The sequence below is a fragment of the Manis pentadactyla genome, chromosome 1 (genome assembly GCF_030020395.1).
Source record: "Manis pentadactyla isolate mManPen7 chromosome 1, mManPen7.hap1, whole genome shotgun sequence".
In the NCBI taxonomy this organism is placed as follows: domain Eukaryota; kingdom Metazoa; phylum Chordata; class Mammalia; order Pholidota; family Manidae; genus Manis; species Manis pentadactyla.
In genome coordinates, this window is record NC_080019.1 from 226174216 (window position 1) to 226189665 (window position 15450).

Below are 15450 nucleotides of genomic sequence, written 5' to 3' on the forward strand. Positions count from 1 at the left end.
AACATCCTTCTGAGAGTCTGTGTTGGCCCTGAGTTTGATCTGGGGCTGATCCTTCCCTGTGAAAGAGTTCTGTAGGATTGTACCTTCTTTAAATATGGGAAACAAAGCAGTTTGGTGTCTACTGTTGATAGCTTTAGAAGTAAAACAAGAATTGAATAAAGCAACATTAAGATTTTGCTTAACTCTTTCTTGCCCCTTGAAAGTACCTTGTCTTTTGGTAGTGTTTCAAATATGATGGCAGGTTAGTTTCAAACTGTCTCTGATGGGTTCTGGTTTGCTTCAGATCTCATTCATTCTAGTTACTCCAGACCTAAGGTGGTTATTGCCACAGCCCACTCAAGTTTTAGGGAAGTGGTCACTGACCACCAAGTACTCACCTGAAAGGCACTTTGAATAAATTCTACTTGAGAAGATATGGTTCTTTGGGACCTATTCATTTGCAAAGGTATTAATCACTTTTCATTGTTACCCTGTTGGCTGCTATAGGGTGATTTGAAAACCACACCCAACTTGACCAGTGGTGTAAGTGTATACATGTGGAAGTTCTGTGTGCAAAACTCAGTGTGTCCGCATTCTGGAATCTGATGTTCTCTCACATGTGAAGCACCTGACTAAAACTAGCAAATGCCCATGTCTGCTTTCAGGACATGACTGGGGAAAAACAAACAAACAAACAAAACTTAACCAACCACCAAACCCCCATCACTTACCCCACCAAAGTCCTTGTTTCCTAAGAGAATTAGGTTGAGACCATGTCAAATCGCAGTGTTCTGTACATTACATGTCCTCTCTCTCTCAATTTTGTCTGTCTGACAATGCAAATTGTGTACCAGTGGTAATGAATTCATTGTTATGCATCCAGGGAGAAACACTTAAGAATTGGGCACTAAAAGGATGTTTATCAACTCTTGACTTGGTAATGAGTGACAAAAATAGAGGAACAAGAAGATCGTTAAAGGGCTATATTAGCAAATGATTGTTCTAGCATTTACCTTTCCCAAACAGAATGATTGGTTGTATTTGGTAACGTTAACTGGGTACCTAATAATTCTAGGCAAAGCCAGAGATGGAGTGGGATCAAGAAACGTTCTGTTGCCATGGTGGCTGCCTCATAGGTCTTGGTCTAGCTATTACTAGTCTTTTGGTAAGATCTGCTCTCTTCTTTCAGATAAATATATCCAAAAACAAACTTTAAGATCTGTAAGTAAAAATGCATTCATTTCCAAAGTAGATCAGCTGATCTGTAATTTCCTTTTGTGCCTCAATTCTTCTTGGTTGTGTTAATTATCTTTTGCACTGTGACTTTTAGGTCTGGGGAGTCTTTGAAGAAACCAATCTTTTTTTTCCAACTCTCTTTTCAGAGAAGTACCTCATTCCACACTACCTGCTCTCTTCTGCTTCTCTCCTTCCTTGTCCGTGATTGGCTCAGCCACTTTTTGACTTTACCTCTGCAAAAGTGGCTGTGACACCAATTTCAAAGCATGCTGGGATTGTTAATTCAGACAACCCAACATCCTCTGGCTGCATGTATCAGGTTTTCTTTCATGAACATAGTCCACTGTAGGCTGAGACATTGCAGCTTTAAAGGTATTACTACCAGACAACTTTCTTTTACAAGGTTCTGATCCTACATGCAGAAAAGAAAGCTCCCATTTTTACATTTGAGCCCCTTCATGAGAATTAACAGCTTAGTTCCCTGAGAATTTTGGAAAGAAGTTGTAGCAATATTGCTGGAGACTATGTTTATGAAGAAATACCTCAAGAGCCTTAGATACTAAAGTCTGAAATCCTTAGTATCTTGGAGCCTTAAATCAATGAAACTCTGTTTCCCTTTACTCATGATGTTTTTGGTCATTGTTTTCTTGCAAACAATTCTAAAGAAACGTGTAAAATCATGGTCACAATCTCTCTCGTGACTCATGGCATGCTGAATGGTTAATCCAGTAGACCTCCAATTTTGAAACTCCTTTTTCTTTTATCCTATGTTTATCCCAAAATACTCTGTGGCTATTTTCCTTTGAGCTAATGTAACATTTTCCTCTAACCTGTGACCTTTAACCTCTTTACCTCTGACCTAAGCCTCTTGCATGCCCAAATCCTCTTTTATAGGGAAAAAGAGAGAAATGTATGAGCATCCTGTCTTCTGCTTGGCCTCCCAAGTGATGGATTTAACCATTCGTGAGTACCTACCACCTCCTCGCCATGCTGTCTTCACTCTTTCTGTTTTCATTATTTCAAGAAAATCCAGAACCAAACCAGCTCACTCTCCTTGCTTCAAGTTTTTTAGCATTGGCTTGTCTGTTGATTCTGTCTGTGAAACCCAGTGTGAGAAGTCCAGTCACTTTTTATCAGCCTAAAACAGGTTAGACAATTAAGCCATTTGTTTGTGATAAACTCAGATTTGTCTGTAAGTTTTTCAGTTATTCTCTGTGTGTGACCTGAATGCATTTTTACTTTGCTTGTGTGTAACCCCAATTTGTAAAGTGCTTGTCACTGGTACACAATCAAAAGGTAGCAGCTAGGCTGGGAGTAATGCGTTAGGTGTCAGGTAAAGGACACTTGGGGCAAAATCATGCCTTCTTTTCCATGTTTCCAATGCCAAACTATTGTGGGTATAAGATCACACAAGGTGGTCCACTCTCTATAAATTAGACCTTATATGCCTCCTCTCTATTCTCTCTCAAGCTGGGAAGCTTTTCCTTGTTCTCTTTGGAGATTTTGACTTGTCCTTATCCTCTAAGCTCTGGCTAGAACATATGACTTAATTGTCACTTGGAGAATTTGTGTATGTTTCATAGCTTGATTTCACATTAAACTTGATTTTACTAATTTTCTATTTGTGCAGCATTTTCCACCTCTGTGAAGGAGCCTTTTTTTGCTGGCCCCCACACTTCGGGGCGGTGGGAATCCAAGGGCAACCTTTTCCTTCCAATACCATGTCACACATAAGAGGGGGGCATTTTGGTCCACTTGCTCATTAATCCTGCATATGTGTTCTTGTTTCTCTCTCTCTTCTCTCCTTGTTGTGCTCTCTCTTTCAAATAGAGAATCAAAAGGATGCAGGTGAACCAATTGTATTTGCATTATAAACTCTCAGGACTGTTGAGTTATATTTAGTTTTCGTTTTGTTTTGTTTTTGTTTTTAATAGCTCCTTAATGTATGTACTCCCAAAGACTGATGTGGAGTTGCCATAATACTTAAGGAGTTAATTTGTGCTGTCTAAATATATCTCATGCCCATTAGATGTTGACCTCTGTAGAGCAGAATTTCTGTAAAGGCATAAGCTTTGAAGGAACAGAATTCCGGTTTGCTGTGGAGCTTCATTTCATCTTTGGTTTCAGGATTCCAGTGATTTGGCCTCATGTGCTTTTTTTAAAAAAAGTTACTGAACCAAACTAATCTTCCTTTTTTGTTTTTCATTTCTTTTTCCTGTTTTCTGCCCTATTGAGAAGTTTGTGTTCTCTGGTGAATGTTTATCAGTCAAGACAGAGAGAAGTTGTGTCCATGTTGTTCTTATATGTACCATGTGATGAGGCAGGATGCACGCACAGGGTGGCTGAGCAGGGGCTGTGCTGGGAGTTTCATAAGAGGAAAGCTCTTAGAAAGTTCTCTGGCTTTGGAAATTTTCTTCTTGTTTGGTCCACAAACTTCTGAGCATATTTTGAGGAAAGCTCTAAACTTAAAATTTTAATAAATATATAGTATTGCATTGTTTTTAAGGTCTACAGGATTCTCAAAAGGTAATTATCATTTAATCAAAGGTAAATGTATTTTATTTAATCAAGGTTGAACATATTTCAGATCAATTCAGAAAGCATTTTTGAGCACATGCCAAGCACCAGGCTAGCAATACGTGGTTGAGGACTCACAAGCCTATGTTCAAGAAATGCAAGTCTCTCTCCCCCTGCAAGGGAAAGTAGTCATGCATTCACTCCATCATGCAGTCATTCATTCATTCATTAGACAAGTGCTTGACGGGAGCCTGCCATGTGCAGGTACAGCGGTAAAAGCCAAGGACTATGTGAACAAGAGGAAAACAGCTGTTAACCTTATGAAGCATATGTGCAAATGAGCGTTTAAGTGTAAATTACAAATTCACTACACAGCAACACTAATAGGTGGAGTTAGTGTAGGAGGGCACATCAGAAAACCATGGCAGCCTTCACAAGTGTGGAAAGCTGGGACTCTATCTTGAAAGAAGAATTATAAGCAGTGAAAAGGCGCTGGGATTAGAAAATGAAGAGGCATTTTAGGTAGAGTAATATGTGCAAACATGTAAAACTGAATAGCTCATAAAAATAGCTAATGCTTATTCAGTGTGTATTATGTGCCAGGTATGACTCTTAAGTGCTTTATATGTAGTAACTCATTTAATCCTCAAGAGCCCTTATGAGGTATATACTGTCTTACTGTCATTTTGGGGATGAGCAAACTGAGACACACAGAGGCTAAATAACACACTCCTAGAACACTGCCAGAATCTGAGCCCAGACAGAGGCCACATTCCTAACTACTCTGCAATTCACTATGGTAGCAAAACCGGGTGCAATCATGACAGCAGTGGGTGCTGATGATAGCAACATAGGCAGGAGGCAGATCTCAAGGGCCTTTATATGCCTTAAAAATACAGATTTCAGACTGTATTTCGTAGTCCAAAGTTTCTTAACCTGGAATCTATACCAACTTTTGCACGTGCATGGACTTTTCAAAGGAAAAAACTCCACAGGTCTCATTTTCCAAAGATGATAGACAGCCACTGAAGGCTCTTTAAGCAAGGGGATGGCTGGGTGGTCCGCAGTACAGAAAAACCATAGTTGGCAATGATAGAGAGAAAGGAATAAGGAGAAGGAATAGAGTAAAACTAGACCTAAAAGTTAAGGTCAGAGCAGATATGTGCTTGAAGTTTGGTATGTCTGATGCCTCTCTAGGCAAAGCAGATCGAAATCGGAATGACAAGCACAATTACTTACTTCCAAAACTTTAAATCTTTTTCTTAACCCCCTCCCTTTTCAGTTTATAGGGGGAACGCAGCCTAAATCTATGGATGGGTATGCGAAACCGTCTGGATGGAGGTTGTAGGGCACAACTGGAATTACATGGCAGGTGGGGGTGAAATACAGACAGCTACAAAGTCCTTTAGTCAGACTGTGCTTGGAGAGGTTATGGGACTCTACAGATGGCATTTTGGTGGATTTATGCTTTCTGTCTGGTGGCATTATTAGAAATTAAATGTTCCGTTTAGTTACAGTATCCAAAAAGAAAAAAAAGATGTAAAGGGCTGCTACTCTGAAGGAAAAGCTGTGATTCCAGCAAATGAATTTTATCATTTAAAATACATTCCCATTTTAACCATCACGTATTCTAAACCCAGCAAGCTCTAAGAACGTCTACACTATTATTACTGTTTTGCTTCAGTTCTTGGCTAAATACTTGCATAATTTTCTGAGCATCATGATGATTCTACTGGAATTTGGAATGAAACAATTTTCCTTCAAATATACCATGGATTTGCAAAATTAGATAAATGGATAGTAGATAGATAGATAGATAGATAGATAGATAGATAGATAGATAGATAGCTCCCCCATCTATAGGCCCAGACGCTGTGCTAAGGACTTCACATGGAAGATCTGATTCAGTGTTTGCCTTGATCACATAGAGAAAACTTTATTATTGCTATGTTGGTGGCAGGTGAGGGAGCTAAGATTCAGAGGTGGCAAGTGACTTTCTTAAGTAGGATTTGAGCCCAGATCTTTCTAAATTCAAACACCATTCTTTTTTGTCTCTTCCCCCCTACAAAGCCTTTTCAGCTGATGCAGTGGGCACTTGGACAATATCCATTCACTCAGAGGATAAGCTCAAAAGTACCTACAACTTTTAATCCAGGAAATTCACCAAAAACAGAGCAGACCTTAGACCAGACCATTGCCAGAGCTGTTTCATTGTGAAGTTTTCCTTAGGGCAGTTGAGACTCCTTGATGTGACCAGAGAACTAAGGACTTTCTTTTTTTCCCAACTGACAGAAACCTGCCATGGCAGGTCAAATCCATCCAAAGGGCTTACAGCAGATTCTGTAGTATTGAGGTTCTGTATCTTTCCCTACTTCCGGTCAAATTCCTATAAGTCCAAGGCCCAGTGAAGGACAAAAAGAGACAGCTAGGCTTGTAATAGTCACACACACAGTGTGGAGCCGCACGCCCAAGAGACCAATGAGAGCGAATCCCATCTCAAAAGACCCAGGCTATTCCAAAATGAAGCCCATCTCATGCTGTCTTATATACAAGGGACTAAATGTTTCCCTTTTCATCCTTTTTATTTTAATGATACATAAATCAAGATTTCTAAGCCCAAATTATTCTATAGACTGGTACCTCATCTATACTTTATAAAAAGTGAAGAGGGTAAAAACCATGTTTTAAACAATGTCACAAAGGAGAGTCTTAGAGGAAGGAAGGATGTGTTAAAAATATGTCATGTGCCAATAAATATGAAACCGGTGTCTCTTCTGCCAGAAAAAAAGGCATGCTGCTATTGCTGTTGATGAGGACAACTGGCACTTATTGAGAATTTACTATGTTCTAAGTAGTTATATGCATATCTCATTTAATTCACATGGCAACTCTGTCAAGTATTTTATTACCGTATTTCATTGACTTGAAAAGGCTATCATTTATAAGATGCACCATTGATTTATGCATCCCTAAGAATAAAACAATGCTACCAACCAACCTATGACATGCAGTCAAATGTAAGATGCATCCGATTTCAGCCTCTAGCACCCAGGAAAATAATAAGATATCACTTTTATTCACAGAAATACAGAGAGATGGAAATAGAGAGATGGAAATTAAGTAATTGCTCAAGGTTATGCAGCTTTTAGCTGCAAAGACAGAATTGAACACAACCCTAATTTCAAAGCCCACATTTTCAACTTCTATACTATTAAACACTTGCTGCTGATCCAAGAACTATAATTTGAATGTTAATGGAATATAGAAGGCATTTTAGTGATAAAATGTAAGACCAAAAAGAGGTTTCTCGATCATCTAATCCCAAACCTTCACCTTTGACAGATGAGTAAACTGAGGCCTAGAGAAAAGAAGCCAGTTTAAAAATAAAATGGGCATTATTGACTCTAGTCTGGGGTCGTGCACACTATTCGGGAGCCTTCACCACCCCACCCCCACTAGGCTGCCTGACCTTCCAGCCAAGAGATAACGGCCCACTCGCCGTCCAGGAAGGGTCCTGAGTTTCTAGGATGACAGCCAGCGATGTCAGCATCCACGTGTTAGAATCCTATACATACCACTCCAAGAAAACATCACTTCAGAGCCACCCCAAGCCCTCAGGATTTGTTACACCAAGTATTCAAATCGCTATCTTGGCTCCAATGAGGTTTTTAACCTCTTTAAGCCTCACTTCTATGTTCTGCAAAAGGGCTGATGGCTGATAATGGTTCCACCCCTAAACAGTTGTTCCAAAGATTGAAAGACACATTCCAGATAAAGCTCTTAGTACAGTGCCTGACACATAGTAAGCACTTATTATGTATAACAGCTGTTATTATTTATTATTATTTAAAAGGAAAGCTCCAAATCTAAATGTAGAGTTTAGACATATTATTTGATTTCAGAAATGGAATATAAGACAGTGCTATTCAAGCTTTAATGTTCATACAAATCGCTGGAGATGTTAAAATATAGATTCGGATTCAGCAGCTCTGGGGTAAGGCCTGGGAGTCTCCACTTCTGACGAGCTCCCAGGTAACACTGAAGCTGCTGATCCAAGGACTGTAATTTGAATGTTAATGGAATATAGAAGGCAGTTGATTTATCTTCTTATCATAAATTTCAAAATAAAATATTGCAATGTATTTCCCCATAAACTTGTTAAATACACACTAGGTTCCAGAAGCTATTCCAGGGACCAAGGGCGTGAACAATGAGCAAAAGCAGTTATGGTCTCTACTTGCAGGGAGCTTACAATAAAGAGGAAAACACAAGCATTAAACAAGTATTTGCAATCTGATGACTATCATAAACAATGATTAGTGAAAACTACTCTGGGGACTGGGTGGATAATATCTTTCTATAGCAAGTGACCAAAAACAAAACGCAAATAGCTTAAGCAAGAAAAGGGCATCTTTGGCCCATGTAGCCAGGAAATGCATGGAGAAATTGGATTCAGGAATAAAGAATTTTAGTGTGTTTTGCTCTATCCAGTTGCTGACAAGCTTCTTCAGTGTGACCAGGTGAGGGGTGCAGGGCAGTCACGGTAGGGGGCTGGGAGCAAGATGGCTACAGACAGCATCGTACTTTTATCCTGGTTAATGACCCTAGAAGGAAAAACAACTTCCCTCGCCAAGACTCTTTCCAGAGAAGAGCCTTATCGGCCCAGCTTGGACCATATGTTAATCCCTGGGCCAATCATAATACCCGTGCCTGCCTCTGTAGTATCCATGACAGTCCCACCATAACCACATGGTGTGGGGGAGAAACAATTCTCCTGAGAAAAGTTACTGCATATATAAGAATGACAGATATCCATTACTGTTTCTGTCCAGAATTAAACCCTCCTTTTTCAGTCTTAAGGACAAAGTTTGACTTGGGAGAGACAAAGATGCCAAGTTGGAAAAGAAAAATATCAGAAAGATATTATTTCTTCCTGTGGATACAATTTAATTTAAATAAAAAGTATTTTTAATGATCTTGAATCATTTTTAATTGCATTAAGAAATCTGAAGTTCTCTGGTTTGGAAGTTTGTTATAATGTTTACTATTCAACAATTCAGCTTAGTACAATTCAGCTAAGTTTGGGTAAGTTGGTATATAGTTTATGTGCATATTGCAACCACAGAGTGTTTGTTTTGCCATTGAGCAGAATCCACTGAGGATTTCTTTCCACCAATGTTTAAGGATCTGCCCTGGGCCAGATACTGTTCTAGCCCTTATAAGTACAAAGTGTACTGGGCATAGTGGGACACAGACGTGTGTAAAATTTGTTATTACTAAGGCCATAAGTGCATAAGTTGAGGTATCAACAGAAGTTGGGCCTTTGTTATGAAGGCACTCTCTTGTTATGGCATATGATGGCATAACTCTTGTTATCAACAGGATTTCTTCTGAGCAGGAGTATCAGGGGTTCAGATGTGTGCTTTGCAGAGATCACTCTGGCTGCTGCATAAACAAGGAACTGCAAAGGAAGAAAGGGCCTACAGGGAGGCTTGAGCTTTAGCAGCAGCTGAGGTTATCATGTAGGACTCGAGTCGCATGTCTTCCCTCTGGCAAGCATGTGGGCGCATGATCTAGTACACTGGGAGATAAAAGCAAGAGGCATTTTGGAGGTAGAATGGCCAGGCTATGCCACCCATGTCCTTATGGGGAAGAGAAAAAGATGGCTGTGTTGAAAAGTAGAGAAAATGAGCCATGATCATCCAGCAGTCTTTATTACCATATACTTTATACTGTCCTAGAGATAGGATCTTCTGAAATGGAGTGATGAACATGGAAGGGATCAAGTATGTATACTGTACATCCCCACTAAAGAAACCATGTTGAATTGTAACTCTGCATTAGATGTATGGTCCATGTAGCCATCATTTTAAGGAGTCAGGATACTCTGGAAAGCATGGCTATCTGCTTAGCTTTCTGTTCCTACTCTAGTTCTTATCCACCCCACCCCCAAACCATAGTGAATTGCTACAGGCTAGTTATTTTCAGTAATATCATAGTACAAACACTGGCATCTTCAGTGACACACCGATAAGTTGGAACTTGTAGTAAGTGTGCTTTCCATCAACCATCTCCATCTCATATAATATTTCAGGGACTGGCAATTAACTCACTGGACCCAGAAATGGTCAGGTTATTTAAGGGCTAATTGGAGTGTCTCTTGCTCCTGGATGCTTCTCTTCCTTGGCTTAGCTGAGCATGCAGAGGAATTCTCTTTTTATTTTTCTGCAGTCACATTTAACTCTCTCTCTGGAAGCCAAGCAGATTTAATTGTGTAAACATGAGCAATGGTAATTGGGTAAATGAAGTTGGAAACCAAGGTATGATGTTTTTGTTTTGCTCTGTCAGGCAAAAAAAAAAATAGGGAGCTTGTTTTTCTATGGTGGCAAACCTCACTGTCAGAATTCTGGACAGACAGTTGGCAGGAGGGAATCCCTTTACGAGTTCTCATCAAGACCCATTGAGCGAAATATGTATCTTCTGTGTCGTGGGTTACAGATCATCATTGGGACATTTCATTGTTTTATAAACCACCAGATCAAGTGTTTCTCTGTACAGGTTCAGGTGTCTGGGTGACAATGAATAAGAAAGTTTCCATGAGAATTGCACACTCAGTAGACAGACATTCACTGAAAGAGGCATGGGGTGATATCAGCAATGTACCTAACTTGCATCACAGCTATAGGTAGAAAACCAGATTTTAACAAAATATAAAATAGGGAGTGCTTTTCTCTAAAGAAAGGATTAGTAGTTGCCTTCCTTTAAATAGCTATCATTTGAAACGGATTTTTCCCAATTTTATTTACATGAAATCTTTCTCAAACAAAATGTTTAAATAAGAGGAGAATGGTAAATAATTTCTTTTTAAAACCTATATTCAAAACACTGAGGTGGTCCTGCAACAAAAGGATCTCATCAATTTTTGCTTTTAATAGATGGTTTTGCCAGAATGTTGTATTTATCCTCATTTCTCATATTTTGTATTAATATCACTAGAGTTCCATTTCCTATAAGCCTGCAGTAGAATTCATTTTTCCAGTTGAAATGCAAACAAACCAAGAAGCAAACTTGGCAATGGAATATGTGCCCCTCACCATACAGACTGCTTTATAAGCAAGAACTATTAGAACGGAGCAGGGCCAAGGTTAATGAAACACTCATTAAAGAGAGAGAATTGTAGAAGCTGCTAGTGCTCTGTGCCTGTATTAAAGAAGAGGCTATTGTTACAGGATGTTTGCTGTGCTGATATGGTGAGCGGCATGACAGATGGGTCAAGTGCTGATTACGGTATTCTAACATTTGGAATAGCAAGTAACATATTTGATAAGCTGGCAAGTTTTTATATATGATTCAACCCACAATATAAAAGCCATGAGAATTCCAACTTGAAAATAATTAAATGAGCTGGAAACAATCAGATACCACACATTTTTTTTCCCCCAAATGACAGATTTTGACATGTTGAAATTCCACAAAGGGAGCAAGAATATTCCCTAGCTCACTTGAACTAATATCCGCCTTTCATCTGCTTTTGCAAAGCAATTAATCCCTGCCTTCTCACAATGCTGAAGATACAATAAACATTTGCAGGCACCTTCAGCTCCACAGAGAACTGTCTCCTGCATTGTTTTATTTGCCCTTATCAGCAACCCTGCAAGGTACACAAAAAATATACTAATATTTTCCATTTATAGATGAGGAAACTGGCACAAAAAGGTTTAAGTAGAGGGTACAAGGTTACCTAGAAAGTTAAGTAACATATTGAGGATGAGAAGCCAGATCCTTCAACCTGAATACATCAAGTCCTATTTCTGGTCATCTGGAAGGAGGAAGCAGCTATTAACATATGGGTGTTCTTAATTGTACAAAAGTATATCTTCTTTTGGCCAATGATGCCACCACCATCATTCATGGGTACCCATCTGGATAAAGGCATCCGATATTTGCGTCAGCCTCTCAGTGTCTCGGTAGCGTGGTGCTGGTGACACTGGTAAGAGTCCCGTCTCTTGTCCAACAGCGTCACACCTCTGTAATGTCGCAGTTACGCCAAGAAAACAGCAGCTCTCCATTTGTGTTTCATCATTTTTGCTTGTTTGATTGTTCTTTTCAGAGTTTGTCATCTTACGTGTCACGTGAAAGTCACTTTGTCTCTTTATTTTTTTTACCGTCTCTCTTCACCTACCTGAGCAGCTCCCCCGCCACCTCCTGGGCCTCCTCCACCCTCCCAAACGCAGACCAGCATGTTATATCAGAGGCTCAAAGGCATGCGTAGGCCAAAATCAAGTACTGTAAACTTCTACCATTCCTTTACTCGGCAGCTTTCTAGTTTAGTTTGCTTTTCTGTTCATTTTCCTTCCTGAAAATGTATTTCAGTTTGGAATACTAAACTGAGGCTCAGGCTCTCGATTTTGACACTGTAGGTTTTGAGAGACTCAAAAGAGAGCGTTTATTTCCAAATGTCCACATTTTTTTGTCTAGCTATGTCTGACATATGCAACATTTTCAAATCTCAATGTCAGCACAAAATAACATTGTTGTTGCATAACATTCTGCATGACAGTTTTTTTTTATGTTATGAGCTTCGATTCTGTTGTATGAAATGTTTACGAAGTATGTTGTATTTTTAGTGGCCCCTTGTCAGTGCTCCAGCTAGTACAAGATTGGGTGGCAGGAATGTTGTGATACACTTCAAGACAGCCTAAGTGACAAAAAAAAAAAATTCACTTCTAAGCACAAATTTCCCCTTGACCTCTGTTTGGGGTAGGCATGAGGTGCTAGAGGATTTTGCACAATATTTTCTTTAAAGACAACATCTCAGTGAAGTTGCTCTTAGTACCATTTTTGCCATTTAGCTAGTAAGTGGCTATGCAAATAAAGAGGAAAATAGTGTTGTGTCTCAATAAAGTGGCTTGATCTACAGATAGTGGAATTGCAGCTAATTAATAGTAAATGAAAGTCTGACTACACGAGTTAATTGGAAGATCAAGCATTCTAGATTAAAGGATCCTTAACCTGCTTATTTTAATGCTTGCATGTTAAAGTTGCTAAAGCTTTTGTTAAACATACTGTCTGTATATATACGTCAGGCATACACATATTTGTGTACATGTGCACATACTCATAGAATGGCTGCGTGCACATATACACTTTATGTGTATCTATGGATATATATTGTAGTAATTCTAAGAGTACTGCATATTAAAATAAATCTCCAGGTGGTCCTAGCTTAAGCATTTTGAATTCCTCCAAACATAAAAATCATTCACAGTTTCTGGAAAAAAGTATGTGAAATAGTGGTGGGAGTCATTTCATATCTGCATCATAAGTCATGTCCAGCTAGAAATCCCCTAGGTTTGGTGAGTTTTCTACCCAAACTGACAGTGCTCTCTCTTTTTAAAGCAAGAGATTTCAAAGATGTGCCCCAAGTGGGATTTCCTGCAGATTTGTATTAATGTGCAGGCTTGTCTGGTTACTAGATAATGTATGTAAGTGTGTGATATGAGTATGTGGGTGTATGTGTCGAATGGGTAATAAGAATAGGATGAGGAATTTGCAGATTGATGTGTAAATGTGAACATCAACTAATAAAAAATAGTAGCCTATGCATATTTACTATCAAAATGCAAATACCTCACTCTACACATATTACTCAAACATATATACACAGTATGTTTGTAGAAATGCCTGAAAGTCTACTAATGAAATTATGACAGTCCATTATAATCAGATGCCCCAAAAGCACAGAAATCAATGTTGTCACTCATTCTTTCTCCAAGTATTTATTGCTCTGGACCAGGTGATGAACTGTCAGCCCCTAAACTCCACACATCTCCTTAGTCTGAGTGTCAGATATTCTCTGCCTGATATGCATATTATCTCCCACCTTCGTGCCTTAACCATGCTCAGCCACAGGTCCATGTGAGCATGGCAGAGTTCATGGAGTGCTCCACTAGCCTAAATTCACAAAACTCATTTTCACATCAGTTACCAGGCCTTGTTGGACTGAAACTTTCAACACCTCGATAATCTTACTCCATCCCATTCATCACTCTTAGCTCCTATGGGCCGAATCATTCTTTTTGCATAGTGTTCCACAGAATTCATTTTCATTATTAAATCCTAAATTACTAATCATCTGCTATGTGCATGGCCTATCTAACAAATAAATGCACAAAGGGAAAATTATAAGGCATTTTTGGTAGATTTAAATAATTTTTTTAAAAACACATTTTTAAAATGTTTTATAAATTAGCAATCACCTATGATTTTGTTTAAACCATCCCCCCAAAACAGCAAATGCAACAATAAAACCTGCCTGCGTAGTATTGAGTGATTTTCTCTGATCAAAAACACCTTGAAGCCAAGACATGTCTGCTTCAAATGAAGAGATGAAAACAGGTTTCCGCAGTCCTTTTGTGCACATACATCCCTACCTGTGAAATCACCTGGAACAGTCCTGCCTGCCTTTATGCTCCACGTGCCCCAAATGACTCTCCAAGTGAGGCTTTGAGGTTTGAAGGCATCTAAGCATGAAATATAAAATCCCCTGTGAGTTCAGACTTGTTGAATTCAGACAATTTCATTGGATAAGAAAACCTTCATATTTCAAATATTACTTTTTTCCCCCAGGAAATTTTGGTAACATAATGACATTGCCAAACATTCATGAATCCAGCTCTAAAGAGGCTATAACACAAATGAGGTTTTAGTCTGTTCTCGAGTCAGATAAAAACACAACTCTTTTCAGCGCAATACAAACTAAAAGGAAAAATAAGAGTACATTTTTGCCACCTAACTGATAAAACTTCAGCTGTACCAACCGGTGGCACACTTTACCGTCACACCAGAAATGTACCCCTAAAACCCTATTAATAATGCTCTCCTGCCTTCTACCTAATGGCCCAGGAATGTCTACTAAATTTCAGTCTCCTCCCCGCACAATTTAAAACAGCCTGACCTTCGACTCTGCATTTTAAAAATAAACATTCCAATACCTGTTAAACATGCAGACCTGTAATGAAAAACAATGCTGTAGTATCAAATGTTCTAGGAACAAATCCAGGAAACAAATGTAACAGAAATCAAGATCAAGCTTCTGTTACATCTTCCCGCTTCGGCTAGCACGAACACGGTCTAGAGAGTGATGTAAGATAGTACGTTTATGCTGTCTTTAAAGAACGTGTGTACAAAATGTCACTAAATTTGAAACGGGCTGTCATAGACTTACTATAGTTTAATATGCAAATTTGAAGCTGGAGCACTGCTTTTTCTGAAAGTGTATTATAATGACAATGGTGAGAATAACAATAAAATGGCTTCATGGTTGGCAGAATACTAATTAAGTGGCACTTAATTTGCATGAAACTTTCTTAAAAATTGGTAACTATTCAAAATTTCTTATCCACTAGTTCTAATGGCCACAAAACTAGCCTGATGCTTTCGCTAAATTTTAACACAAATTCTTGTACTACAGAAAATGTAGGCCGGTTAATCACTCCTGCCAAAAAGCTCGAAGACACAATACGTCTTGCCGAATTAGTGATTGAAGTTCTTCAACAGAACGAGGAGCACCACGCAGAGGTGAGCCAGCGTGGTGGGAAATGTCCCTCCGCGTTTCTTAACTGAGGTTGCAGAATGGATTCTACTGGCGATTTTGTGACTAAGATGCCTTCACACCCATTTTAGTTTAACTGGCCTTGCAAAGTGAATGGAAGTGCA

At 39.1% G+C, this 15450-nt stretch overlaps 1 protein-coding gene across 17 annotated transcripts in view; it reads left to right on the top strand.

Annotated features, from left to right (window-relative positions):
- CADPS (calcium dependent secretion activator) overlaps positions 1-15450 on the top strand; it is a 427320-nt gene that overhangs the window by 313123 nt on the left and 98747 nt on the right. For 6 of the 17 annotated variants that reach the window (XM_057507990.1, XM_057507963.1, XM_057507997.1 and 3 more), the window contains 3 exons: positions 2110-2178; positions 3046-3063; positions 15206-15312. In XM_057507990.1, coding sequence (XP_057363973.1) covers positions 2110-2178; positions 3046-3063; positions 15206-15312 — 194 coding nt within the window. The remainder of the gene's footprint in view (positions 1-2109; positions 2179-3045; positions 3064-15205; positions 15313-15450) is intronic. The other 11 variants (XM_057507979.1, XM_036878135.2, XM_057507984.1 and 8 more) reach the window with 3 other exon arrangements.